The sequence below is a fragment of the Hyperoodon ampullatus genome (genome assembly GCF_949752795.1).
Source record: "Hyperoodon ampullatus genome assembly, chromosome: 7".
NCBI classification, from domain to species: domain Eukaryota; kingdom Metazoa; phylum Chordata; class Mammalia; order Artiodactyla; family Ziphiidae; genus Hyperoodon; species Hyperoodon ampullatus.
This window is the reverse complement of record NC_136920.1, coordinates 10,139,469-10,166,225: the sequence shown is the minus strand read 5'-3', so window position 1 is coordinate 10,166,225 and position 26,757 is coordinate 10,139,469. Positions and strand designations below refer to the sequence as shown.

The following is a 26,757-nucleotide window of genomic DNA, read 5'->3' as shown; positions in this document are numbered from 1 at the left end:
GAATATAGAGTAAAATAAAGGATTTGGGGAATGTGGGTAGGGGATTGAGCAGTTTCAGACTTAAATAGGGCGGTCATTTATTGTGACATTTGAACAAAAAAGTTTTTTGAGACATTGGACATTTGAGCAAAAAACTGAAAAGAGGGAGGTGACAGGGAGGTATGGGTTAGGGGTGCTGGCCCCTAATGCACTGGCCAGCTGGAGAATTGGTAAGCAGGGGAGGAACAGGAGATGGGGGCACAGAGCCATGGGGACCACTCATGCAGGGCCTGGTAGGTCAATGAAGCCCTTGGGCTCTAACACGTAAAGATATGGGGAGTACCCAGCAGATAGTGGAGGGCTTTTTTTTTTTTAATATTTATTTATTTAGGCTGCACCAGGTCTTAGTTGCGGCATGTAGACTCAGTTGCAGCACACAGACTCTTAGTTGCGGCGTGCATGCGGCATCTAGTTCCCTAACCAGGGATCGAACCCAGGCCCTCTGCATTGCAAGCATGAAGTCTTACCCACTGGACCACCAGGGAAGTCCCCAGTGGAGGGCTTTGAGCAGAGGCCAGACAAGATGTGACCAGAGGTTAAAAGGTCCCTCTGCCTGGGGAGGAGGAGCAGGGAAACGGGTGGAGAGGCTGCGGCAGCAATCTGGGTGAGTGGAGCCCCTGGCTCACCTGTCGAGTGGAGGTAAGTGCGGTACCTGCCTCTCAGGTTGCTGAGTGAAGGCACAGCAACTACTCCTTCCCCCCAGCCCCATTTACCAGGCCAGGCCCTGCAGAGACAAGAAGCTGCTGGCACAGCCTTACTCTTGGGGATGCCAAGGCACAGGTCAGGTGGACGTGGACGTGGTTGTTGGAACAGCTCAGCTTTTCATATCCTTAATCACTCCTAAGGTTCTGGAAAGGCCTGAGGATGTCACGTGCCCTGAGGAGGATGACAGGGGTATAACAGCTCATTGCGTCATCTGGAAGTTGAAGAGGATACCTCCTCTGTCTCCCACAAGAGGCAGCTGGGCTGAGACCTAGAATGAGGATGCTCAAACACTCCGACTTGCCATTTGAGGCATTCTGCTGTGGCCTGCACGTTGTACACATGCACTGGGGACAGGGTGGCCCTTGGACACTTAAGGCTTATAGAGAGATAAGGGGTGGAAGTACAGGAGCAGGCCAGGGTAGAGCTGTCGTCTGTAGGCAGTGGCTGGTTCAGTGATTAGGCTGTACGTTCAAGCCTCCAGTTGTTTACTCATTAGTAGGACGAAAGCTACACTTGGGTATGCTGCCATCAAGTGCTGGTTGGTGACTCTGTCATATGCATGTGGTCCCCAAAATAAAACTTGCATCACAGATGTGTTTCAACAGAGAGAAAAACAGGATTCCTCTTATCAAAACTGTAACTTGATTTTAAACCACCTCATATGAACATTACAGTTTAAAAGAATCAAATAGGAAATTCATTTAGAGCAAGCTTAAATATTTATATATACAAATAAATAAATAAAATACTTAAATATACTTCTTGCTAATGCTTAATGATCAACAATGATACTTAAGCAGCGTCTTTTCCCCTGGCTTTTTGTTGTTCTTGTTGTTTCTGAGTAACAAATAAAGTTTCCTTTATGATTATAAAGGTGATACATGGACTGTCTGGATCAAAAAGGCTACACCTCTTAAAATTAAAACCATAAAGCCAAATTTTCCTCCCCAGACATTGGGTAAATTTGCCCTTTTAAAAGGTTTCTAGAATTCTACCCTCAAGTTATAATCCACTTACTTAGCCCCAAGAAACTCTCCCTTCAAACGCCTGTTTCACAGCTGTCAGGACTTGGGTATTTTAATCTCATGATTCTTTCCTGTGAATATATATATATATATTCACAGTTATATATAACTACAGCTCTAGAGATCTTCTTTCCCAGTTTTCTTCCAAAGGTATTCCCCAAAGATTTTATTTCCTCAGGAGCACCCTTTCTGCCTTTCCATGAGGCAAATGAAAATACTGTCACGAGGCCCCTACACATCGGTCCTTAAAAGCCCCTCCACCCTCACTCCCCTACCCTTGACTTCTAGCTACTGGCAATCATTATTCAAACGTTCAATACAGTTACCCCCTGGTCTCCTAATGTTTCACCAAGCTATGAGGTTGTTTTTGAAGTTGGTGTCCACTGGAATCCTACTCTAGCCCCTGGGAAGCTACAATAGCAGCTTGGACAGGACAGGGCTTTAAAGCCTGACATTTAAGCAAGGATTTCAATGCCAGTAGTAGTAGTGAAGTAAAACAATCCAGAAGTGCTTATGGTAATAATTTTAAGTTTCCCTCAAAACTGCTCCAGAGCCAACAGTTGAATTGCAGCAATTTTAAAACTTTTGTGACTGTGACTCAGTGTGTACATATATCCATATAAGTATCTGAAACAAATGTTTCAACAAACACCACTTAGCTTCTCTTCACGGGCACCGGCAGCAATGTTTTCTGCTCTGTTCATTCTATTTAATTTTTGCTAATGCTACTGGGTTGAGCTATATGAAACGGATATCTTTGTTGTCAAAATGGTCAAATATGGGCAATTTCATACATTTCAACTTGTGACACTAAAATAATTTCACAATATACTTAATGGGCTGTATCCCATAGTGTGAAAAAACATTGTTTAGGGGGTTATTGTTATTTTAAATGTTAAAATGGGTTTGAAATTCGGGGTTTTTTTCCACTTAATGTGGCCTGGACAGCATTCCATGCAGGTACTTCACCTTTCTCAAAGGCTTCATGGAACCCACCACACAGGGGTACCCCGGCTTAGGTAACTGATCCCCGGTGAAGGCACTTAGATTTTTTCCAATTTCTTGCTGTTCCAAACCATGCCAAAGTGAACTTCCTTGTCATAAAGGTCCACGTGCTGGGGCTAGAAATTCTGTAGCATAGACTCATGGAGGCAGGATGGCAACACATTGTGATCTTAGTTGTGTCTCAAAAGCTTTGAAGAGGAGTTACGCTCGCTTTCTTCCCTTGTGTGCACTTGGTGGAGAGCAAATGGTGCTGATGGAGAGGACCCAGCCAGGCACCCGCTTCTGTCCAGCCCTCATCTGTCTACAACCTTCTTCTGTAAGATGGGGAGCTCCAGCTCACTCCAGACCTCTCCTTCTCTAGACAAACACCATGGAGGGACCCAGAAAAACAGTGCCCTTTCCTGTTGACCAGACCTGAGTTTAAATTGCTGCCCAAGCTCCTAAAACTCTGGGGACTCCACTATCACATCTACAAAAAGGAAATAAACCTCTCAGGGTTGCGGGGAGTATAAAGTAGAAAACGTGAATGCTTTATAAAATGACACAGAAGTTAGCCATTATCTTCATCTGGTGCCTCACTGTTCTTTCCCAAGCATTAGAAAGAGCCCACTCTGCTGCCTACTCACATTTACCCTGTGGTGGCCTGGGGGAAGGGCTCAAGAAAAGACAATAAGGCTCACCTTCTGTGTTTACAATCTGTCTAGTTCCCGGCCTCGGCTTCCTCACTTTTTCTGGACTTGAGCGCTAAGGTTAAGAACCAAACTCTTGCACAGTCATTCATTCAACCACAAATATTTACTGAGCACCTACTGTATGTCAGTCACTATGTCAATCACGCTAAGCACCATGTAAGCTTCAATTTTCTTATCGGCAAAATGAAAGTTGTGCTTCTCAATAACGAAACAATGAGCATCTTGGGCAGGACAATTCCCCTGACCTCTAAACGACAGGGACTCTACCTTGTAATCGGTACAATCCAATGACGCCTCCACACATTTCCAAAGGGGCCCTAAAGGCCATTTCCACCCTGGATGGAGAATCCCCGGGCTACCCTCTACGATTTCAGGAGCCAGGAAAAGTAGGGAAGCCCTGTAACTGGCAGATTTGGGATGATGCCGAGTCCCAAGATGAGCAGGATTTGGACCATGCTTCCGGGGAACTAAGCCTCACAGTGGCTGCAGGGTGACGTCAACATCCTTGGGGCTCTTGGTTCTGGCTCCTAAGTCAGAACTCCTACTCTCTATATGCAGCCAAGAAACAACCCAGGAATTTCAGGTTTCCGTTCCCAGCCGAGCCTGGGGTCCTGGAAAGGAAAGAATGGCGATGCTCTAGTCACCCAAGCCCTCGGGATGCTAAGGGTTAACGCAGGTGGCCGCGCAGAAGCCGCCAGCGCCGCTAGAGGGACCGTCCGTCGCAGCACCGCCAGGCAGCTTCACAGTCACGTGGGAGCGAGGGCGGGACTAAGCGCGGAGCCCGCCAATAGGCTGTGCTGTCTGTGGGCGTGATAGCCAATAGGAGCAGGGAAAGGGGTCCCGGGATTACGAAGAAACGGCGGCCGGGAAGGGCCTACTGGGACATGGGGCTTCTGACCATTCTGAAGAAGATGAAGCAGAAAGAGCGGGAGCTGCGACTGCTCATGCTGTATCCTCCCCGATGCCGGAGCCGCGAGGGTAGCAGGGGGCCCCCGCCGGGTGGGCGGTGCCAGGCGCCCCCTACCGGGTGCGGCTGGCCGGCCCATACCAACTGCCCTTTGTGCGTCACGCACGTGGGCCCTACCAAAGCTTTTGGCGGGTGGCCGGGAGGAGGCCGTACCACCGGCTCGGGGCGGGGGGGGGGGCCGGGGGGCTTCGTTTCTAAGGCCAAAGGTGTGGGCGTAAAGGCGCAGCGGCCGGACCAGATGTCCCAGAGTAGGGGGAGGTGGGGCCCGGAGGTGACTCGAACGTTACCACCCGTCGGTCTGGCCCGAGCGCGAGGCCGCTGTCCTCTCGGGCCCTCTCGCCTCCTCCCCCTGTCGGAAGGTGCCCGGCCACGGCCCCGCCCTCAAGGTCGGAATCCCGGGGGCGTGTGGGCCCCGCCCTTCACTCCCGGGAGAGGTGGGTGTGGAGTCCGCGGGTTGTTCAGCCCGTGGGTCCAACCGTGCGTCTCTTTCCTGCCTCACGGCCAGTCGGTGTCCCCGCGGCTGATGGCTTGCAGGCCCGAGGGCCCCGCTGACCTTCTGAGTCCCATTAGCAGGCATCTTCACTCGTTCGCCCTTCTCTGTGCCAGGCCCGGGGGCACCCCTAGCAGAGAGAAGACATTTCTGTGCGCAGATAACTTAAAAATAATATTTACATCATGTCTGTTTTGAAGAACTCTGAGAAAGGCACAGTGAATTCACTCATGCAGTAAACATTTATTGAGCGCCTACTGTGTGCTAGGCACTGTCCTGGGGGCTGGGGTAAAACAGCAAAACAAAAAAACCCGACGTTCACGGACATTCTATGTAATGCTGAGGGGAGAAAGACCTTAACAAAATGAGTAAAATGCATAGCATGTACGGAGAATAATGCAGCTTAAATAAGGTGGCCAAAGAAGGCCACACTGAGAAAATAACAGTTGAATAAAGACAGGGAGGTGAGGGATGAACCATGTAGATATCTGGGGAAAATTACTTAAACAAAGGGAACAGCAAGTGTAAGGGTCTCCAAGGAGGAACTCAGCTGGTGTGTTCAACGGACTGTCAAAGAGGTCAGATGGAAGAGCCACGTCACGTGGGACCTTCTGGTTCTGGACTTTTACTTTTCTTTCTTTTTTTTTAAATTTAATTTTCATTTTTATATTGGAGTATAGTTGGTTTACAATATTGTGTTTGTTGCAGGTGTACAGCAGAGTGACTCAGTTATACGTTTACATATGTCCATTCTGTTTCAGATTCTTTTCCCATAAAGGTTATTACAGAATACTGTGTAGTGTTCCCTGTGCCATACAGTAGGGGACTTTTCCTTAAATGAGAAGTGCAGAGAGGAGGTGAGATCTGAGACTAGTTAGGCCACTGCAGTAACACAGGTGAGATACTATGGGAGCTTGGATCACGATGGAAGCAGTGACGTGATGGAAGTTGAGGGACGTCCTGATAGTAGGCCAGTAGGAATTGCTGCTGGATTGGACATGAGTGTGAGAAGGAGTGTAAAGTCAAGTGTGACTCCTAGGTTTCTGACCTGAGCAATTAGAAGAATGAGGAGCCACTTGCTGAGAGGTAGAAGGGGGCGGGGAACACATTCGGGGTGGGGGGGGGAGGATGAGAGCTCAGCTTGCGCCATGTGAGATGCCTCTGAGACATCCTAGAAATGTCAACTAGGCAGCTGGATATAGGGACCAACGTCCAGGGGAGCAGCTGGGTGGGACGTGTGAATTTGGGAGTCATCAGCATAAAGAAGGTGTTTGAGACTGTGATCCTGGATGAGATCACTGAGGGAGGGAGTGTGGACAGGGAAGAGAACCTAGGCTGCTCAGATCAAGAGGTCAGGGAGATGAGGAGGAATGACCAGGGAGGCCAGAGGAGAACCAGGCAAGGGCGTGTCCCGGAGTGGGGGAGGGGGCTGGACTCTGTCAGCGCTGCTCATTGAGCAGGGGGAAGAGGGCTGAGGACTGCCCAGCCAGTGGAGAACAACATGGCGTCTCTAAGGTCTGACCTTGGCCAGAGCAGTTTTGGGGAAGCAGTGGGAGCAAAAGTCTAACGGGTTCCAGCAAGAGAAGGAGGACAGAAATTGGAGAGGGTGAGTATGGACAACAGTTCTGAGATTTGCTATAAAGGGAAGGAAATAAAGGAAAAAGTCAGGGGGAGAGGGATCAAGAGACCATCCCCGCTTGTCAGCTGACGGGAATGATCCAGTGGAGAAGGAAGCATGGATGACGGAGCTGGGGCGGGTGAGGGGGATGGTCAGCCGCCAGTTATCAGGGGCTACGGCTGGGTCTCAGGAGAGGTCCTCCCGCCCCCTCCCAGCTGCAGGCCCCCTTAAGTGTTGGAAGGAAAGAGGAGGGTGCTTCTCTCCTGCTGCTGAACTTACCCATTTGTGTGCACGCTCAGCAGCAAAGGGTTTGGAATATTCGAAAGACAGAAAAGGCAAGGGTGGCTGCCTCCAGATACTTTGTTTTGTTATTTCCTCTGCCTAGAATGCTCTTCCCCCAGTCCTTCAAAAAGTTGGCTTCTTGCAGTTTGGGCCTCAGCTCAAGGCAGTTCAGAGAGGCCTTCCCTGGGGCTGAGCTAAAGGAGGCTCCTCGACAGCCGTCTCCGAAAGCCTCTTCACTGTGTGGACACGCACCCGGCTCTGCCAGTGCCTTCCTTCTCACTTGTGTGCACTGTGCCACTGTCCCGCACTAGAGTGTAAGCTGCACAAGGTGGGGACTGTGACTCCAGGCCACCCCCAGCACCAGAGGTATTCTGGCACAGAGTAGGCCTTCAGTATATGTTGTGGGGTGAATTAAGGAGCCTCTGGTCAGAAGATGGTAAGGTATTTCTTGATACTTTCACATTTATCGTGTGGGTCTGGCAGGTATTCAGCTTATTTTGATATGTAGTGGGAAATGATTTGTCCCCCAAGAGAGGGGCACTGTGATGGTGTCACCAGGCTGCAGAGCATGGGGACTTCTCCTTAACCTGGCACGCTCCAGTGGCCTGGACAATGCTGGCAAAACAACCATCCTCAAGAAGTTCAATGGGGAAGACATCGACACCATTTCCCCGACGCTGGGCTTCAACATCAAGACCCTGGAGCACCGAGGGTGAGCGGGGTCCCAGAGGGGGGGCCCGCCCAGAGCAGGGCAGGGAGGGCAGGCGAGGGGCCAGGCTGACCTCCAGCCACCCCCTCCCTGTCCAGATTCAAGCTGAACATCTGGGATGTGGGCGGCCAGAAGTCCCTGCGGTCCTACTGGCGGAACTACTTTGAGAGCACCGACGGCCTCATCTGGGTGGTGGACAGCGCCGACCGCCAGCGCATGCAGGACTGCCAGCGGGAGCTCCAGAACCTGTTGGTGGAGGAGGTGGGCAGGAGGCCTGGCTGAGCGGGGGAAGCGGGGCTTTCCCCAGTGTCCGGGCCCCAGTACTTTGTGCGCATATGTGGATGTGTGCACACCTTCCTCAGCAGATTCCCTGAGGGGGCCGTGAACCCAGAGGGACACCTCAGGTGGGGTCTGTTCCTTCACTGAGCCCTCAGCACGTGTCCAGCACCCTTGTGGACGCAGAGACAACCTGTACACCTGATCTAGGGAGGCCCACAGTGCCTTGAGCAGGACACTCTGTGGATGGAGACATTAGTTTACGTCCCTGCGATGTCACTGCTTCACCACCCTGAGCTTCAGTTTCTGCACCTTGAATTGGGCTTCAGGGAGGATGACTTGAGGCCAGTGTGTGAAGCTTTGGGAAGCAGTGGAACCCGGCTCAGCAGTCGGACTCTTCGCTGTGTGACCTCGGGCAAGGCACTTAACTTCTCTGAATCTCCACTGCCTCATCTCTCAGATGGGCATTATAATTATGGCGATCTTAAAATTTATTGTCTGGGCCAAAATGCTCTTCTTTAAATAAAATTTTAGATTTACAGAAAAGTTACAATGATAGTAAAAAGATACCCCATATACCTTTCACCTAGCCTCTCTTAATGTTAACATCTTACAGAACTGCCATACAAATGGCAAAACTAAGAAATTAACATTGGTAAGTTACTATTAACTGAACTACAGGTTTTGTTTGGATTTCACCAGTTTTTCCACTAATGTCCTTTCTCTGTTCCAGGGTTTGAGCCAGGTTACTACACTTCATTTAGTTGAAAACTAGGACACTTTTGAGAGTAAAAGAGAGCTGTTAATAATTATGGAGGGACAGCTGGCATAAACAGGGGTGTTGAGCAGGTCCAGTGAGACCCTGGCTGTTGAATGCTCATCCCTGGCCTAGCATGTCATGGCCCTTTTTAAGGGCCAGATCCACCGTCTACATGGAGGAACTCCCAGTCACAAACACATATATGGAAATAACTGGAATCACAGGCAGAGAGTGAGGCCTGTCAGGGTAGTGGGACAGTTAGAGGGCTACATGAACTTGGAAGAGGGAAAGGTTATTTCCAACAGACCCCATAGCCTCTGGGACAGTCGCATTCCTTGTGCATGTCAGGTCATCAGATCGGAGCAGTCTAGAACTGAAGAGCATCTTACCCATCACCCCCTCCCCATTTATGGAAGAGGAATGTGAGGCGTGGAGGAGTGAAGTGCCCACGGGGCTGGTGATTGGGCTGGAACCAGGGTCCCAGCCCAGCCCAGGGCTCCCTCCACCCCATAAATGGCTGGACATGAAGGCCATCTCCACACTACCCACCCTGCTTGTGCCTTTGCAACTACAACGGGACCTTGCCCTGAGCTTACAGGTTGATCTCTGACCCCAGGTGCTCTGGGTGATTAGTGCAGGGGCCAGGCTGCCCTCTGAGCCTCCACCCCCTTGACCCCCTCTGTTTCTCTTCCCCAGCGCCTGGCTGGAGCGACCCTCCTCATCTTTGCCAACAAGCAGGACCTGCCCGGAGCACTGTCCTCTAATGCTATCCGTGAGGTGAGTCCAGGCCTTGACGCAGGCTCACGGAGGAAACGGGGCATGCATTTCTTTGTTAATTTATTAAAAAAACATTTATTAGCCCCTCCTGCATGGCTGGACCTATTTGGGCTACTGGAGATTCAGTGATTAATAGGATATAGTTGTGCCCCACAGCCTGGGGGAAGGCAGACCTGCAAATAGTTATTCCACAGGATAACAGTAGCCAACGAGCAGTGGGTGCTTTCTATGTGCCAGGCTCTTTGCATGGATTAACTCATTCAATTCTCAAAGCAACCTTATGAGGTAGGAACTCTCATAATCATTCTACAGATGGTGAAGCAGGCTTAGAGAGGTTAGGTAACTCACCCAAGGTCACACAGCCAGTAAGCAGAGAAGCCAGGATTTAAACACAGGCCTGTGTAACCCCAGGTTGCATCTTAACTCCTATTCTAGAGCTTGAACACCAGAATAAGAAAGAGTGGGGTTAGAATCCAGGTTCTGCCACTTACTAGCTGTGTGACCTTAGGCAGGTTGCTTAACCTCTCTGAGGTTTCCTCCTCAGTAAAATGGCCAACACATCCCTGGCTTATGGGGCTGTTGGGGGGAATGGATGAGAGGACATTTGTAGGGCCCATAGCGCCATGTCGGAAGCCCTTGTTGCCATCTTATTACTAAGGGGTAGTACTGGCGTGGCGGTGTACAGAGAGCCTGGGTGCCCTGGGGCCCTGACAGATCTTCACCAGGGGTCAAGGGAGGCTTCCCAAAGCAGGCCCTTGAGGGAGGCATGCGTTTCCCCTGGGCCAGCAGAGGGCAGGGGCTGAGGGTGGGCAGGGCCTGTGGTTACTGTGGCCCACCATCACCTTCTACCCTCCCAGGCCCTGGAGCTGGACTCCATCCGCAGCCACCACTGGTGCATCCAGGGCTGCAGCGCTGTCACTGGGGAAAACCTGCTGCCCGGCATCGACTGGCTCCTGGATGACATCTCCAGCCGCATCTTCATGGCCGACTGAGGCGCTCCCAGCAGGCCCTCACCAGGCACCGTCCATGGGGGGATGGGAGTCAGCCAGCCCAGCTAACACCCCCTGCCCACCCTGTAACCTGCTGCTGCTGCTGCTGCTCACTGCTGCGCTGTGGCCAGCCGGTTCCCATGGCAGGAGGGCTGCCAACCTGGCCTGTCACCCTGGCTCCTGATCCGGCCTGCTTGCAGTTGCCGTACCTAGAGGAGAGGGCTGGGGCTGGGAGGGCCTGCCTCTGCTGCTACCGAGGCTGTGAGCCTCGCCATTCGCTCAGCTGTGAGAATAAATTGTTCCTCGCTCCCATTCCTGGCTGAGTCATTTGTTGATTCAACAGCTCTAGAGACTGCCTAGAACCCACAGTCCAGTGGGGGACAGAAAGGGACAGATGATTTCAGTCAGAGGGTTAACTGTCGCTGTGTCAAAGGGATGGCAAAGAATTATAGAAGCACAGGACAGCGCTGTGTAATTGCATTTGGAAGAGTCCAGGTGGGCTTCCCAGAGGTGGTGACATGAAAGCTGAGAGTTGGGACTTACCTGGGTGGCGCAGTGGTTAAGACTCCACGCTCCCAATGCAGGGGGCCTGGGTTCTATCTCTGTCCAGGAACTAGATCCCACGTGCATGCTGCAACTAAGGAGCCTGCGAGCCGCAACTAAGGAGACTGCCTGCTGCAACTAAGGACCCCCCCGGCTGCAACTAAGATGTGACGCAACCAAATTAATTAATTAATTTTTAAAAAAAGCTGAGAGTGAAGGATGAGTAGAAGCTTTCTGGTGAGAGGATGGGAGGAAAGTTCACTAGGGCATGTGCTACCATCAGAGGGTATGAATTAGAAAAAGGAACGCACCACCACATCAGGGCTCACCGCTTATTGACTGGAACATGGGCTGAATTTCAGCTCCCAGCTTCCCACTGCAGCCAGGAACCCATGTGCAGTAGACAACCTGCACAGCCCTGTGAGGCAGCATTGGTTCAAGTAGAGGTAATTACAGGAAGTAAAAAGTAAAGCAGAGCAAGGGCTCTTGGGAAGCATGGAGGGGTAAGGTCTCTGGTGACGGATGTGGACATCAACCAGGTTAGCTCACCAAGAGCAGAGCTGGGAAGGGGCCTTCCCTGAAGGCTAAAGGGCACTCTCTCAAGCTGGGAAAGAATGGGAACTGGTGGGGGGGGGATGCCAGGGCCCCCATCCAGGTGGCAAGATAGATGGATGTTTTCAAAGGGCCCCCTGCTGTGGTCCTACCAGCGGGGGCTTACCCTGTAGGGTTCAGCTTGAAGCACTCTTACTTACTGTCACATTGAAGAACAGCCCCAAGCAGGACAGACTCTTAGTGTCCCCATCTGTATAAGAACTGAGCCTCCAGAAGTTTACGGGACTTACTCAAAGCCACCCAGCTAGGAAGCAGGGGGCCTGGGATTTGGACCCAGCATGCTTAGCCACTACACCCTACTAACTTGTTTTCTTTTTATTATTATTTTTTTAATTTGGGTATAGTTGTTTTTCAATGTTGTGTTAGTTTCTGCTGTACAGCAAAGTGAATCAGCTATATGTATACACATATCCCCTCTTTTTTGGATTTCCTTCCCATTTAGGTCACAGAGCATTGAGTAGAGTTCCCTGTGCTATACAGCAGGTTCTCAGTAGTTAATCTATTTTATACATATTAGTGTATATATGTCAGTCCCCATCTTCCAATTCATCCCCACCCTTTTCCCCCTTGTGTCCATACGTTTGTTCTCTACGTCTGGGTCTCTATTTCTGCCTTGCAAACTGGTTCATCTGTACCATTTCTCTAGATTCCACATATATGCGTTAATATATGATACTTGTTTTTCTCTTTCTGACTTACTTCACTCTGTATGACAGTCTCGAGGTCTATCCACATCTCTACAAATGACTCAATTTCATTCCTTTTTATGGCTGAGTAATATTCCATTGTATTCTGGTTTTGTTTCTCTGCTTGAAATTCAAGTGCCAGATAGAGGGAGCCTAATGTGTTTATGAGGGAAGGTCAGTTTTCCCAAGGGAAAGGCGAGGACGAGGTACTGATTTACTCGTAGACTGCCACTAGGATCCCTCGTGGAAGAAGGGAAATGGATGTTGGGTGGACAACCTTAGAACATAAACTGTCCTTCATTGTAGAAATTTAGAACCTCTTGCCCTGTCCTCTGTGCAAGACTGGCACTGTGGTCCCCAAGGTTCCATCCCTGTGGTGAGCGGACACCCAGTCTCCAGAGCCAAACCCTGGCTCTGCCACTCACTGATTGATGCTGAGCAAGTTGCTTAACCTGTCGGTGCCTCAGTTTCCCCATTTGGGTTAAAGATAGTGTCACCTACCTCCTAGGGTTGGGAGGAGGACCAAATGGCTGGGTTCCTTGTGTGTCATAAGCAGTGTATGTCAGCTATAATCATCCTTATTTGAACCAGTAGGAGTTCAAGCAGATCCAATCAGTGTGAACTCAACCATCCACTGATCTGGGTTGACTCACTCATCTGGACAAGGGAAGGGAGGGAATGATGGGCAAGAAGGGAACTTGGAGCCACAGCCCTGCTGAGAGAACTCTGAAGACCAGGAGCGGATGTCTAAAGGGGCCTTCAGAGGAGCCCTGGTGTGGGCTGTGGGAGGGGACACCACTCCATCCCAAACACCTCCTGGATGTACTCCCCTCTTTCCATGCTCCCAGGAGTCTGATTTGAGAGTTTGCTTTGTGTTTCTTTCTGGAGTTACAGCGCCCACTCATCTGAGTTCCAGTAACAAGAGTAGCCATGAGCGCTTCACCCATGGTACTGCATTCAAGCTTCGAAACCTGGTGGTGGTGGTGTTACCGAAAGCTCGGCCTCTCTGTACACCAGTGCCGAATCAAATCCCGGAGACGGAGTTTTGGGTGAAGTAGAAAAGGATAGCTTTATTGCTTTGCCAGGCAAAGGGGAACACACCGGGCTTCTGTCTCGAAAAACTATGTGCCCCGACCCCAGAGGATTTGATGGAGGGTTTTAAAACAGTGGTTCAAAGGTGGGGGTTTCTGGGCTTCCCTGGTGGTGCAGTGGTTAAGAATCCGCCTGCCAATGCAGGGGGCACGGGTTCGAGCCCTGGCCCGGGCAGATCCCACATGCCGCGGAGCAACTAAGCCCATGCGCCACAACTACTGAAGCCCGTGCGCCGTGCTCCGCAGTAAGAGAAGCCACTGCAATGAGAAGCCCACAATTTAACAAAACAAAATGAAAAAAGGTGGGGTCTCTGACAAGATAAGGGTGTGAGCAGGCTAATCTCAGGTGGTCATCTCAATCTTGATGAGCTTCTCTGGTCCCTTTAATCTCACCTCAGGTGGTTTCTTGGCTGCTCCTCCCGTGATGAGCAACTGTTCAAATTCGCCCTCTGGGACTCAGGGAAGGTCATGGAGGCTGGAGTCTTGCCTATAAGAAATGGTGGACAAAAGGAGGCCTCTGTGCCCAAGCCCCACTCGGTTTCAGCGGTATCAGTCAGGGTCCTGCATGGTTTGCCCAGACACAGATTACTGCCTTTAGCAGAAAAAGCCTCTCTTGGAAGGATACTGGGAACTCATGGCATCTCGATGGAGGTCGGACATCCAGGCCTAGAAAACAGAGTGCTCCAAAGGCTGGGCAGCCAAACCCGCAGCCAGCACTGTACTCAAGGAACAACTTAGTCCCCTTGCCAGGCACTGTGCCCTCTGTCCCTCATTCAAGATTCAAGGCTTCAGAAGGGAGTCCCCCGCCCCCACTTGGCACCTGGGGCAAGGAAAAGGGCTGGCATCTTTGGATTCTGGACTAAGAGGCTGGAGGACTGCACATACTAGCGAACTACCTCTAAAGATCTGGTGCTATGGTGCTAACAGAAAGAGGCAGGGGTGAACGCTGGACAGACCAACAAAGGAAAAAGAAATATCCACTGCAGTAGATTCTATTATAAATATCCCCAGTCTAGAGATGACAAACTGAGGCTCGAGTAGTTAAGGGAATCTCTTCCAGCTAGTAAGACATGTGACTTCAGAACCCATGACACCATTGTGCTTCTCTGGAGTTCTTTTTGCTCCCCCCACCTTTCCAGAAAACGTGAATTTAGTGAATCCTCGGGAAGGAGACAGGGAAATAACTTGGCAATGTCTGGCACATACTGAACACAATAAAAGTTGGGTGGATGGATGAAAGAAGGGAATTGGGAAGCAAAGGAGAAGTCATTTGGAGATATGTGATGAGGGTTTACGATCGCATGGGGTGGGCTTATCTCTAAGCAGACCTGAGTTGATCCAACCTCCCCAATCCTTATTCTCAAATCACTTAGTTCTTGCTTTACCAACAACCGAGGACTTTTTAGACGCTCCCTTGGCCAAGCGCCCTGGCCGAGAATTGCACTGTCACTTGCGACCAGCTCCCTGGGACCGAGGACGAAGGGCGCAGGCCCGGGAGAGGCTGTGGCCGGCGGAGACTGACCTGGAGGGGCAGGGGCGGGGGCGGCGTGGAGGAGGCGGAGGCCGGCGGTCAGCTCTGCTCCAGCTCGATTGCCATGTCCCGCCAGGCGAAGGACGACTTCCTGCGACACTACACAGTCTCCGACCCCCGGACCCACCCAAAGGGCTACACGGAGTACAAAGTGACGGCGCAGGTGAGGTGGGGCCCAGCGGGGACTTTGCCCTTTTAACAAGGGGGGGCCGTGTTTTACGTTAAGGCAAGAAGCTGCTGGAAGCTCCCATGTTAGACGACAGATATGGATTTCCCCTTTAAGGGGAGGTGCCGGTAGGGCCTTAGTTTACTTCTTTAGCCATCAAGGGGCGGGGCCATAGGAGGGCGCTGCCTTTTTAAAAGGGCGTGACAGCAGTTCCCAGACAGCGAGGTGTGGGTGACCACGCGCAACGCGTGGCATCTATCCGCCAGGCTGTGAATTTCTTTTAAACTTTATGTATGAAAACTCTGGCTCAACTCAAATACTGGTTAGTTCTCTAATCTCTTGGACTAAGTTTTATCTATTGGTTTGATATTTATATAAAAGCCCTTTAAGGAATTGAATTACTTTTAATATTTTTAAAAATAATGCTTGTGTATGACTAAAAATTCATACAGGTCAAAAGAAATGAAGGAGTAAGTCTCTTCACACAGCAGGAAGTCAATATATAAAGACTGAAGTTGATGTATGAAGCAGTAACAACGTTATAAGCATATATAAAGACGGAGGAAATCATGAAAAGAATTAAAAACAAACAGTATAACAGAATATCTGTAGAATGATATACAAGAACTGCCTGGGGAAGATTTTTCACTGTAAAATTTTTGTACTTTTACAATTTTGAAGTAGGCAAATATTAAACTGGTGCATTAATGACTATTAAAGTGAAGCAATAATGTAGAGACTTCCAAAGTGATTTAGAAATTTGTTTATTTATTTGTTTTTATTTTTGGCTGCGTTGGGTCTTTGTTGCTGTGCGCGGGCTTTCTCCAGTTGTAGTGAGCGGGGGTTACTCTTCGTTGCAGTGCGCGGGCTTCTCATTGTGGTGGCCTCTCTTGTTGCAAAGCACTGGCTCTAGGTGCACAGGCTTCAGTAGTTGTGGCGCGCGGGCTTAGTTACTCCGTGGCATGTGGGATCTGTCCGGGCCAGGGATCGAACCCATGTCCCCTGCATTGGCAGGCGGATTGTTAACCACTGTGCCACCAGGGAAGTCCTCCTCAATGGTTTTTAAATATAGTTTCTTTTATCCAAAATATTTTAGGCAAGTCTGTTGTGAAAAGCAAAGTCCAGGGTTTCAGTGCTAGCAGTCCCTCCACAGGTCATGTCCCCTCTCTGAGCCTCTACTTCCTCATCTTTTAAATGGGCATGTGAATCATGTCTGCCTCCCTGGGGTCTAGGATAATGAACAGATGTTTTGAAAACTGTCAAAGTTACTTCAAGCTGTAGGGTTTTTTTTTAATTATTATGAATGTAACATAATAAAAATGGAGTCTTTTTTTTCCACCTCAGACACCAGTCTGCTCTTTTTGGGTTACAACCCCAGTGAGGGTTTCTTCTGTGTCCGGGAGCGTTCACACACAGAGGCTTCCTCCTTTAAGGGAGAAGTGGCTCCTGGGACAGAACCTCATTCTTTAGAGAACTTGGGGTTCTTTGGTTTCAGAAGGAGATGCAGGGACTTGGCCCTTTGAACGACCTGAGATAAAAGTTGGGCTGAGACTGGAGTCCTCTAGACGGGCCTTTAGGGATGCAGCCTCCCATTTTGAGACAGGCTGGGACCTGGGACCTTTTACTGGCGTGCTTGCACTTGCACCTAGACAAACAGAAAACAAAGAAACTATAAGGGGCTAAAAATAACGGCATGCCTGCAAAGTCTAGGCAATTACGAACAATAAGATGCAAAAAGACCGCAAACCGGTTGCCACTCCTGAGGTGCCTGGAGCAGAAGCAGGGCACTGCGCATGATCCCTGCACACAGCACCACCAAGGCGGTGGGCAGACACCTAAGCTGCCCCTCCAGCCCGACCCACTGATCTGCCCTGCCCTCACCCCATTTAAGGAAACAGTCAACCCTCCTCGGAGACAGCCGATAAGGGCACATGTTACTTGTTTTCCATCCCAAACCAGTAAAGGCTTAGGTCCCAATGAAGCCTTGCCTGAATTTCTCAGCTGGCCTCATCAATTTCTGTTGATTAAAGAGTCCAAGGACCGGTAACAATTTGACAGATGAAGAAACTAAGGTGCATGGTAGAAAAACTGCTAAAAGTTACACTCAAAGCCTTAAAGCCAGGACACCTTGATACCACTGGCCAAAGCGCTCTGCCCCTCTGCAGGTGGCTAGGAGGTGGCCCCGATTTTACAAGGTGATGGGGTGTCTGCGATGTCAATCTCTGGTCTCACTGGTTCTTAACTTTCTTCCTCAGTTCACCTCAAAGAGGGACCCGGAGGATGTCAAAGAGGTGAGCCTCCTGGGAGGAAGGGACCATTTCGCAATTCCACATCTGGAAACAGTAAAGGGACAGGGGTAACTCTGCCAGGAGACCAGCCCCCCTTCCTCGCTGGCCCTGGGAGGAGGGGGTGCTGTGCCCTAATGCACGCACAGTGTGGGGCCAGGCTGGGGGTGGGGAAGGCCGCTTCCTACCGTTGTTCAGCCCTATCAAGTCACGTGTCCCTCTTAGGTGGTGGTCTGGAAGCGGTACAGTGACTTTCGAAAGCTGCATGGAGACCTGGCCTATACCCACCGCAACCTCTTCCGCCGCCTGGAGGAGTTCCCTGCCTTCCCTCGAGCCCAGGTGTTTGGTGAGTCTTGATCCCAGCTTTCAGGCCAAAGATGGAGAGAGCATTGAGCAAAGGAGACCCCTGCTGGTGAGGGCTGGATAGAGGGACCCTGAAACTCCTGGCAAAGACGTGTTTCAGACAGCTGGAAGGGCCCTTAGAGATGGCCTCATTTGACAGATGGGGAAACTGCTCTGCCCTTATTGTGTGTTGAGCCCTTTAACATTCCTGTTCTCATTAGCCCCATTTTCAAGATGAGGAAACTGAGGCTCAGGGAGATGAAGGGGCTTGACCTGTAAGTGGCAGAACGTGAACTCCCAGCCACAAGCCAGTGTTTCCTCTAGACCTGCGCTTGTCCAGAAATAGCAGCCACGGACCACCTGTGGTTGAGGAGCACCAGAGATGTGGCTAGTCTGAACTGAGATGTGCTGTCTGGTCGAATACACACTGAAAAAGGAATGTAAACTATCTCAGTAATTTACATATTGATTACATGTTCAAATGAGAATATTTTGGATATACTGGGTTAAATAGAGTGTATAATTAAAATTAACCTGTTTCTTTTTACTTTTGTAAAATGTGGCTTCCTGGGAATTCCCTGGTGGTCCAGTGGTCAGGACTTGGCACTTACACTGCTGTGGTCCTGGGTTCGAGCCCTGCTTGGGGAACTAAGATCCCACAAGCTGGTGCAGCACGGCCAAAAAATAGAAAAAAGGTGGCTTCTAGAAAATTGTAAATTATATGTGAGGCTCATGTTCCTTGTTACTTGTATCTCTAGACTCAGAGGAGATGTTCTTTTGTAGCAAGGTGAAAGCTCGTTCCGGGCAGATTATGCCAGGTAATGCGAAGTACAGCAGGCTACCCACCCTGACAGCATGATAACTAGCCCAGAGTTAAATAACTCTGCATGATACCTAGACCAGAACAGTGAAACTGTAAAAATGGGGCTACTTGCTGTGTGACCTTGGGTGAGTCACCTCCCCTCTCTAAGTCTTACTTTCCTCCCTAATACATCAAAACCACCTGTAATTATTTGTTTCCTGTTGGTTACCTGCTTCCCCCTGTCTAGGATGTGATACGCATGAGGGCAGAGGCCTTGCTTCTCTCTCATTCACCTTCTGAACCTAGCACATAGTAGGTGCTCAACAAACATCTGGTAAACAGATGAATAGGGAGATTGGTCCCTCCTTGCAGGACCCTCACCCCAGGCAGAGCCAAGGAAGATTCCTAGGAGAATGGGGAGGGGGGCAGTGGGTTCCTCAGAACCAGGAAAAGTGGCCTGGGGGCCAGAAGCTCTTGTGGGTCACTGTTCTCTACCTGCCCCTTGTCCTGGTGGGTGCAGGCCGATTTGAAGCCTCGGTGATCGAGGAGCGGCGAAAGGGGGCCGAGGACTTGCTTCGCTTTACTGTGCGTATCCCCGCACTCAACAACAGCCCCCAACTCAAGGAGTTCTTCCGGGTATGTGTACCTGCTCTTCCCCCGTCCTCCGCACCTGAGAAGCTTACCTGCCCACCAGGCTGCACCCTGTGACTCCCCCTGGCTGGTCTTTCTCTCCTGAAGGGTGGGGAGGTGACACGGCCCTCCGAGATGTCCAGAGACGTGCATATCCTGCCACCCCCTCTGATCCCCACACCGCCCCCTGATGAACCCCGGGTGCAGCCTCATGAGCCCTGGTTGCCCCAGCCGCTCCCTGCAGAGAGGAGGGGCCTCGAGGAGTTGGAGGTGCCAGGTACATGGGGTGGGAGAAGGAGACAGGGCTGGAGGGTCCAGAGCATGTGTATATGGGGGTGGGGACCACTCCCTCCTCAGTGAAAAGCCTGGGGTGTTTCCCAGCTCCTCTACCACCATCCTGCTCAGGAACTCTGCGCAGCTCATTTTCTTTCTCTGGTCTTTAGCTTCTTAATCTGTAAAATGGGCACAAGCCCTAAGAACGGGCTTATCTATGCCTGTGGTGGCTGAAAGGATACAGTGAGAGGGTAATTACATTTTGAAAGCTGGGAAGTAATAAAAGCAGGAATGAGTGTCCCCAATGATCTATTCCTCAGTGGACCCCCTGCCATCCAGCCCTGCCCAGGAGGCCCTGGATCTCCTCTTTAACTGTGGGAGCACCGAGGAGGCGTCCAGTTCCCCCGGCCGAGGCCCCCTCACCGAGGCTGAGCTTGCCCTCTTTGACCCCTTCTCCAAGGAAGGTAACAAGTTGGGACAAGTGAGGGGTGGGGTGAGGGGTGGGAGCTGGGCAGGAGGTCCTTAGGGGCAGGGAGGCAGAGGCGGGCACAGCCACTGGCTGGCCTGCGCCTTGCCTATGTAAATCTGAGAAAGGCGGCCCCTATGGGCGAAAGGCAGCCTTGGTGAGAATTAGAAGCAGTGACCCTTCCCCCGTGCTGGTGAGCTGGACGGTCCTGTACGGTGAGCAAACACGGAAGAAGTGAGCCACTTCCCACCATGGCATCTTCTCCCTGAGAAAGCTGTGGAACCAGCAGGATGTCACCGTGCCCCGGGAAGGTTTCAGTTCCTTTGCTGGAAGCCCGAGGTGGGGTTTCCTGGCTAGCTTGGAGTCTGGCTGTAGATCTTCTGCCAAGAGGCCCTATTGGTCAAGGGAGGGGAGGTCTGGGTTCAGAGGACAGCAGAGGAGGCCCCTGGAGCAGCCACTGACATGTGAGGGCACCAGAGATGGAAAGCCCCCCATGGAGGCCCTTGTCCTGAGCTCCTTGTCAGATCAGGGACTTGACCATCCCAGGCTCTGAGACACAGGGTCTTTCCGTTTTAAAATTCTCCAAGTTTATGCTGTTACTGCAGCTGGGGTATTGAAGTGGCTGATTGCACTTCCGGATCATCATGCAGCAGTTTCATTTTGGATTCTGCAGCAGTCTTTTTAAGCCCATTTTGTTGGCTTCCCTTGGTGACCTCTTGGGCAGGCCCTTAGCTTTCTGGGGTCCGATCCAAATCAGGACCTCAGTCTCCCATCCACTTTTCTCCCATCCACGTCCCCACCAGCTCAGGCCTGACTGCCCTTGGCCATGGTGACAAGGGTGTGAGGACTGTCCTTTTACTCTTGTTCTTCTTACCCCCCTGCCCCGCTCCCAGGGCTGGGGAAGGGAAACAAGGGACTGGAGGGGAAGGGCAAGAGTGGTGTCACCATGGCTGATGAACCGGCCACAGGTAGGCGGGCATCCAGATACTCTGCCTTGCCCCTGCCATGCCCCCTGGGGTACCCGGTGCCCAGATGCTTGGACAGGAGCCTGTCAAGACTCCTCAAAGGCAGCTTCCATAAGACATTCCCTTGGCCCGCGGACAAACTCCTAAACCCTTGCCCACGCCAGGCCTGGAAGTGCACTTCACTCAGATGCTGCCTTCTACCCTTGCCCCACTTTGTGGGCACCTCCAGCCAGCCTTTCACCATCGGAATTCTCCAGGAGAGGAGCTGGCGCTCATCTCTCTCTCCAGCACATACACCAGGCTCTTGAACTCAAGTACTAGGGCATCCCAAGAACTCTTCCGTCTTCTGCTCCACTAGCAACACAGGGAGGGCTGTAGTCCAACTGGGAAGTGAGATGTCACCTCCCCTTCCTGTAAGAGGCCCCTGGTCTCCACATGGGGTCCCTTGGATAGGGTTGGAGAGAGGCCCACCCTTCCCTCTACAGGCCGGTGGTGTGCAGCGGTGGTTCCTAGTCCTGCACCTTCCCTTCAAAGGCCCTTTCATCAAAGATTCACCAAATCTTTAGCCTTCTTTTGTGTAAGCTATGGAGGGCATCTTTAACCATCTCTTTGCCAGTCCTAGAGGATATAAGAGCCCTTCTCTCTGGAATGTGCGAATACCTACCACCCACTGTCTTCACATTTGGGGGCCTCGACTGAAATTGTAAGACCTTAAAAAAGCCTTGAGATTTTCTGGATCCATTATCCTAAGATTACAAGGCTTGGAGCATTTCTACCCTTGACCTGGCATAGTTGGTCTAGCATCCTTCAGTTAAACTTTATGGAGGAAATTCTTGGATTTATAGGTCAAGCGTAGTCAGGACGGAAGTAGAACCAGTGACCCAGAGCTTGCAAACTAATGTTAATGTGTACCTAAAGAAAGAATTAGGCTACATTGTACATCTGAAACTTATATAATATTGTAAATCAATTATACCTGGAAAGAAAGAAAGGAGGAAAGAAAGAAAGAAAAAGAAAGAAGGAAAGAGAAACAATGAATTAGGGAGGTAAGGGTGTTTTTACCAATGTACACGAACTCCACCATTCAAATAGATCATGGCTAGTGTGCTATGTACAGGTGGCTTTTGGATTGCTCAGGCACTGAAGAACCCAGGACTGGTTGGTGGGCAAGAGAGGTCTGGGGATGGGCAGCAGGCCCTGGGAATAGGAGGTCCAGTCTGGCTTGAGTCCTCCATATCTGATTGCAGAAGGTGTAGGCCCCAGTCCTACCCACATGGGTGAGCTGGCAGCATTGGAGGCAGAATCTGAAAGACTGGACCAGGAACCCTGGGAGCCAGGAGGGCAGGCGGAGGAAGAGGACGAGGAAGGAGGGCCCGCCCCTGCCTATCTGAGCGAAGCCACAGAGCTCATCACCCAGGCCCTACGGGATGAGAAGGCAGGTGCCTACCCTGCAGCTTTGCAGGGCTACCGGGATGGTGTGCACATCCTGCTTCAGGGAGTTTCTGGTGAGCGGGACTGGAGGGTGGAGGGTCAGGCGTGGGGTACTGGCTGGTGCAGTGAAAGGAGAGGAAAGTAAAAAACAAGCAAGTCAAGGATCAGAACTGGTCCCCACTGACCAATTGTATAAACTTGGCTTTTTTTTTTTTCTTAAAATACATTATATATATTCTTTAAAATGAGGAATGCCCTGTCATTTTTCATTAGGAAAAAAAACGACATCCACTTACTAATACCCATTCTCATCCAAGCATCCTGAACTGTAATTCTTATTCATGTAGGTAGATGCTACACAAATCATCATCATCACACAAATAAGAGAGAATAAAATACTCTGTGGTTGCAACAATTTTCCAGTTTCCCCCAACACGTCCAGTTACATGGAAAATTGCTGGAACTAGAGATGTTAAATCAAAAATGTCTCTAATAAATTAATATTATTGGCTTTTGATTATTCCATCGCTAGTTTTATTTTCTTGTGTTGATAACGCATACCAGTTTAACAAAGTGCATGCTTGTCTAAAAAATTTGTATAACCTTGGGTTGTTTCTTTACCTCTTGTGGCCTGTTTTATTTGTAAAATGGGGAGACTATATCTGCCTCCCAGGGAGCGGGGAAAGACACATGGTGATGCTGTGAACTGTAAGGGCCTAGACCAGGGGCTCTGAACCCAGGTGCCTCTGCTGAGCCACTCTGTCTTCACAGGTGACCCATCACCTGCCCGCCGGGAGGGTGTGAAGAAGAAGGCGGCTGAGTACCTGAAGCGGGCAGAGGAAATCCTGCACCTGCATCTGTCCCAGCTCCCACCCTGAGACGGGAGAGGACCCTTTCCCAGGACTCTAGCTCCAGCACTGCCAGCCACCCTCTTCTCCTCTCCCTGGTGCCTGGCCTGATCTTCTGATCTTGTAACTCCAGAGGCCATTTCTGTGTGTAACTGGACCAAGAATGAGACAAATAATGAATTCTCAGCTCCCTGACCACACCTGCCACCTTGGAATCAGGGACTCACAAGTCTGATCCTGCCTGTCTCTATCTTGATATGTGAGCAGCAGCTCTGGTCCCTAGGCTCTTTGTTTATACATTTAGAACCGGGGTCTGCAGACTATGTCCCACAGCCAAATATGGTCCACTGCCTTTTTCTGTAAGGCCCACAAGCCAGAAGAGTTTTTACTTTTTTTTAATAGTTGAAAAAATTCAAAAGAATAATATTCTGTGGCAGGTGAAAATTACATGAAATGTTAAGTATCTAAAAAATAAAAGTTTATTGGAACACAACCAGGCTTGTTTGTTTACGTGTTGTCTATGGTTGCTTTTTCACTACACCAGCAGAGTTGAATAGTTGCAGAATTGACTGGTTACGACCTGTAAATCCCAGAACATTTACTGTTCTGGCCCTTTGCAGAAAAAGTTTGCTGACCCCTGATCTAGCAAATAGGGAGAAGAGTCTCCAGGGAAACATTAGAGAATGACAGCAAGGCTCCTTGAGCCAGGTTATTGGGTGAAGAGGAACCAAAGCGGGTGCACGCACTTCGGGGCCGTGGTTCAAAGCCAAACCGTGATGATTCAGAGGGCTGGAGCCTGGGAAAGCGTGGCCCCACTCCTGCCCCGCCTCTCCTACAAAGCGATTGGTTGCGGAAGGGACTACAAACCGGTGCATCATGGGAGTGGCCCAGACCGCAGAGGTGCATGATGGGCGGGCTTTAGCTGGGCCTGAGCATGAGGAACAGTGTTGACCCTGAACTACAACGCAGAGCATCTCGGGAGGCCTGCTCAAAGATCTGTGGGAAGCGACAGGACTCGGTGAGATAACGGCTGTGCCTAACGGGCGGCGGGGATGCTTAGACCAGGGCGGGGAGGCGGGCCCGTCGGGGTCGGCCCCGCCCCACCTCCCCTGAGCCATCGCCGGCCTTGGCGTGCTCTCCCGCAGGATGGGGCGAGTGGCCGCACCTGTCCACCGGATGCTGAGGGCCCATCCTTCCCCTCCAGCCCACCCATGCCCGGCTACGAGCTGCCCGTGGCTACGTGCGTGGACATGTGTCCGGCCGCTGAGCGCGCCCAGCGCGAAAAGGAGCGCCGCCTGCACCGCTTCGAGGTGGCGCCGGGGTGTCGCGGGCACAGACCCCGAGCCGACCCGCAGCGCGCAGTGAAGGAGTACAGCCGGCCGGCCGCCGGGAAGATCCGGCCCCCACCGAGTCAGCTGCGTCCGCCGTCCGTGCTGCTGACCACCGTGCGCTACCTGGCCAGCGAGGTGGTGGAGCGCACCGACGCGTCCCGCGCAGAGGTAGCCAGCTTCGTGGCGGACCGGTTGCGCGCCGTGCGGCTGGACCTGGCCCTGCAGGGCGCGGGCGACGTCGAGGCGGCGTTGGTGCTGGAAGCGGCGCTGGCAGTGCTGCTGGCAGTGGTGGCGCGGCTCGGACCCAGCATAGCGCATGGCCCAGCGGACCCGATGTTGCTGCAGGCCCAGGTGCAGGAGGGCTTTGGTTCTCTGCGGCGCTGCTATGCGCTGGGCGCCGGGCCCCACCCCCGCCAGGCCACTTTCCAGGGCCTCTTTCTGCTCTATAACCTAGGTGAGTCGGGGTCCCCGCGATAGAACAAGGGGCAGGCGGCCCTCCGTGAGGACAGTGGAGGCCGGGAAAGGAAGGAGAAGCTTTAAAACCTCACCAGTAGCTCCGTCTCCATCCCTGCCTCCTAAATGTGTGTCTCAGCCAATGCACAAGATGCACCGAGCCCCTACTTGGACCTTCTGGCCTGTCTCTTCCCATCTTTGGGTCTCAAGTTTCTCGTTACAAAAGTGGAGGGGATGGGGTTAGAATGGGACAGTTGACCTAGACAGTGGTTTTCAAGCTTTTTTTAAAATCTCCAATTCAGTCAGTGTTACAAAGCAGCCAAGAACACATATGCTAACAAACGTATCTGAAACAGAAGGTTCAAGACTAGATCTTTTCTATGGATGGATGGTGCATTTTAATAAATTCTATTTAATTGTAATAAAATGCTGTTGACTTCACAACCCACTAATGGGTCCGAAGCCTCAGTTTACAAAAAGTGACCCAAGTTTCCAGTGTCGTGATTCTTGGAAGGGGAGCAGAGGCAGCATTTGGAAAAATAATTGCCTCACCAGGCGGACAGAGGAGGACGTGGCAGAAGCAACTCCCAAATCTTGGGGCAGCCTGGGCAGTGGAGAAAGGGCTGGGTTGGAAGTCAGAAAACTCCGATTTGGTTGCGTCAAGTTCTACTACATACAAACTCTAAGGCAGTCTGAGGCAAGTCATTAAATTATCTGGGCCTGTTTCCTTCCTCTGTAGACACTGCCTCACTTTATTATGAGGACCCAGACTATTTGAAGGGGTTCTCCAACCTCTGGCAACAAATTCTGATACGGCTTAGGAAGGGGCCAAGGGGGAAAGGGGGAGGGAGGGTGGGCTTGGCCTGGGGGAGCGGCATGGCCAGACTGGGAGGTGGGGGTGGGGTGGGGAGTGAGGTAGGGTGATGAGCTCCCTGGAGGGCCGGAAGCAGGTGGCAGTGGCTGAAGACCTGAGCAGGTGGCAGGGGAGATAGGGGGAGACCTAAGGGGATGGCACGGAAGGTGGGCCTGCTCCAGAAGGAATCAGCGTCCTCATTCGGCTTCCTGCCCTCACAGGCTCGGTGGAGGCCCTTCACGAGATTCTGCAGCTGCCCACTGCCCTGCGTTCCTGCCCAGCCCTGCGCACTGCCCTGGCAGTCGACTCTGCCTTCCGCGAAGGCAACACTGCACGCCTGTTTCGCCTGCTCCGGACCCTGCCCTACCTGCAGAGCTGCGCCGTGCAGTGCCATGTGGGCCGTGCCCGCCGGGGAGCCCTGGCCCGCCTCGCTCGTGCCCTGAGCACCCCCAAAGGCCAGACCTTGCCCCTGAGCTTCATGGTCCACCTGCTGGCCCTGGATGGGCCCAAGGAGGCACGGGACCTGTGCCAGGCCCATGGACTGCCCTTAGATGGACAGGAGAGAGTTGTGTTCCTGAGGGGTCGCTACACTGAGGAGGGGCTGCCACCTGCTGGGACCTGCCAAGTACTGGTGGGGAACAAGCTTGGAGGGCGCACCCTGGAAGAGGTGGTCATGGCAGAGGAGGAAGATGAGGCTGTGGACAGACCCAAGTCTGCGGCATGAGGAGGGCTGTGCAGTCTCCTAGAGCCCCAGGACTGGGGCTGAATCGCTCAGGGTTTTTTTTTCATGATTCCCACACAGTAAAAGGAACTGATTGGGCGGCGCAGTGGTTAAGAATCCACCTGCCAACACAGGGGACACGGGTTTGAGCCGTGGTCAGGGAAGATCTCACATGCCGCGGAGCAACTAATCCCGTGCGCCACAACTACTGAGCCTGTGCTCTAGAGCCCGCGAGCCACAACTACTGAAGCCCACGCGCCTAGAGCCCGTGCTCTACAACAAGAGAAGCCACCGCAGTGAGAAGCCCGCGCACTGCAATGAAGAGTAGCCACCGCTCGCCGCAGCTAGAGAAAGCCTGCGTGCAGCAACAAAGACCCAACGCAGCCAAAAATAA

At 51.7% G+C, this 26,757-nt stretch overlaps 3 protein-coding genes across 4 annotated transcripts; all 3 read left to right on the top strand.

Moving 5' to 3' along the window:
• Positions 1–4,313: 4,313 nt before the first annotated feature.
• ARL2 (ARF like GTPase 2) lies at positions 4,314–10,646 on the top strand. The gene is made up of 5 exons (XM_079708912.1): positions 4,314–4,415; positions 7,425–7,535; positions 7,631–7,793; positions 9,265–9,345; positions 10,203–10,646. Exons 1-5 carry the CDS (start codon positions 4,351–4,353, stop codon positions 10,335–10,337), a joined length of 555 nt encoding a protein of 184 aa, XP_079565038.1. The 5' UTR covers positions 4,314–4,350; the 3' UTR covers positions 10,338–10,646.
• Positions 10,647–14,829: 4,183 nt separating this feature from the next.
• Positions 14,830–23,498, top strand: SNX15 (sorting nexin 15). 2 transcript variants are annotated; one of them, XM_079707554.1, is made up of 8 exons: positions 14,830–14,960; positions 17,219–17,254; positions 17,474–17,594; positions 18,913–19,028; positions 19,131–19,299; positions 19,616–19,759; positions 21,974–22,231; positions 22,929–23,498. In XM_079707554.1, exons 1-8 carry the CDS (start codon positions 14,862–14,864, stop codon positions 23,033–23,035), a joined length of 1,050 nt encoding a protein of 349 aa, XP_079563680.1. In that variant the 5' UTR covers positions 14,830–14,861; the 3' UTR covers positions 23,036–23,498. The 2 variants fall into 2 exon arrangements, with proteins under 2 accessions (XP_079563680.1, XP_079563681.1); XM_079707555.1 differs by lacking the exon at positions 21,974–22,231.
• Positions 23,499–24,057: 559 nt separating this feature from the next.
• Positions 24,058–26,366, top strand: SAC3D1 (SAC3 domain containing 1; the record flags this gene model as incomplete). Its single annotated transcript, XM_079708781.1, has 2 exons — positions 24,058–24,790; positions 25,864–26,366. The coding sequence occupies 2 exons, from the start codon at positions 24,058–24,060 to the stop codon at positions 26,364–26,366; spliced, it is 1,236 nt and encodes a 411-aa protein (XP_079564907.1).
• Between the last annotated feature and the right edge of the window lie 391 nt (positions 26,367–26,757).

What these genes read in the sequence shown, in the direction of transcription:
- ARL2 (XM_079708912.1), top strand. Translation starts at nt 4,351, where the DNA reads ATGGGGCTTCTGACCATTCTGAAGAAGATGAAGCAGAAAGAGCGGGAG. An exon ending in GAGCTGCGACTGCTCATGCT is followed by an intron (nt 4,416 to 7,424) that starts GTATCCTCCCCG and finishes GGCACGCTCCAG; the next exon opens with TGGCCTGGACAATGCTGGCA. An exon ending in CCTCTAATGCTATCCGTGAG is followed by an intron (nt 9,346 to 10,202) that starts GTGAGTCCAGGC and finishes CTACCCTCCCAG; the next exon opens with GCCCTGGAGCTGGACTCCAT.
- SNX15 (XM_079707554.1), top strand. Translation starts at nt 14,862, where the DNA reads ATGTCCCGCCAGGCGAAGGACGACTTCCTGCGACACTACACAGTCTCC. An exon ending in CCCTCGAGCCCAGGTGTTTG is followed by an intron (nt 17,595 to 18,912) that starts GTGAGTCTTGAT and finishes TGGTGGGTGCAG; the next exon opens with GCCGATTTGAAGCCTCGGTG. An exon ending in CCTGCTTCAGGGAGTTTCTG is followed by an intron (nt 22,232 to 22,928) that starts GTGAGCGGGACT and finishes CTGTCTTCACAG; the next exon opens with GTGACCCATCACCTGCCCGC.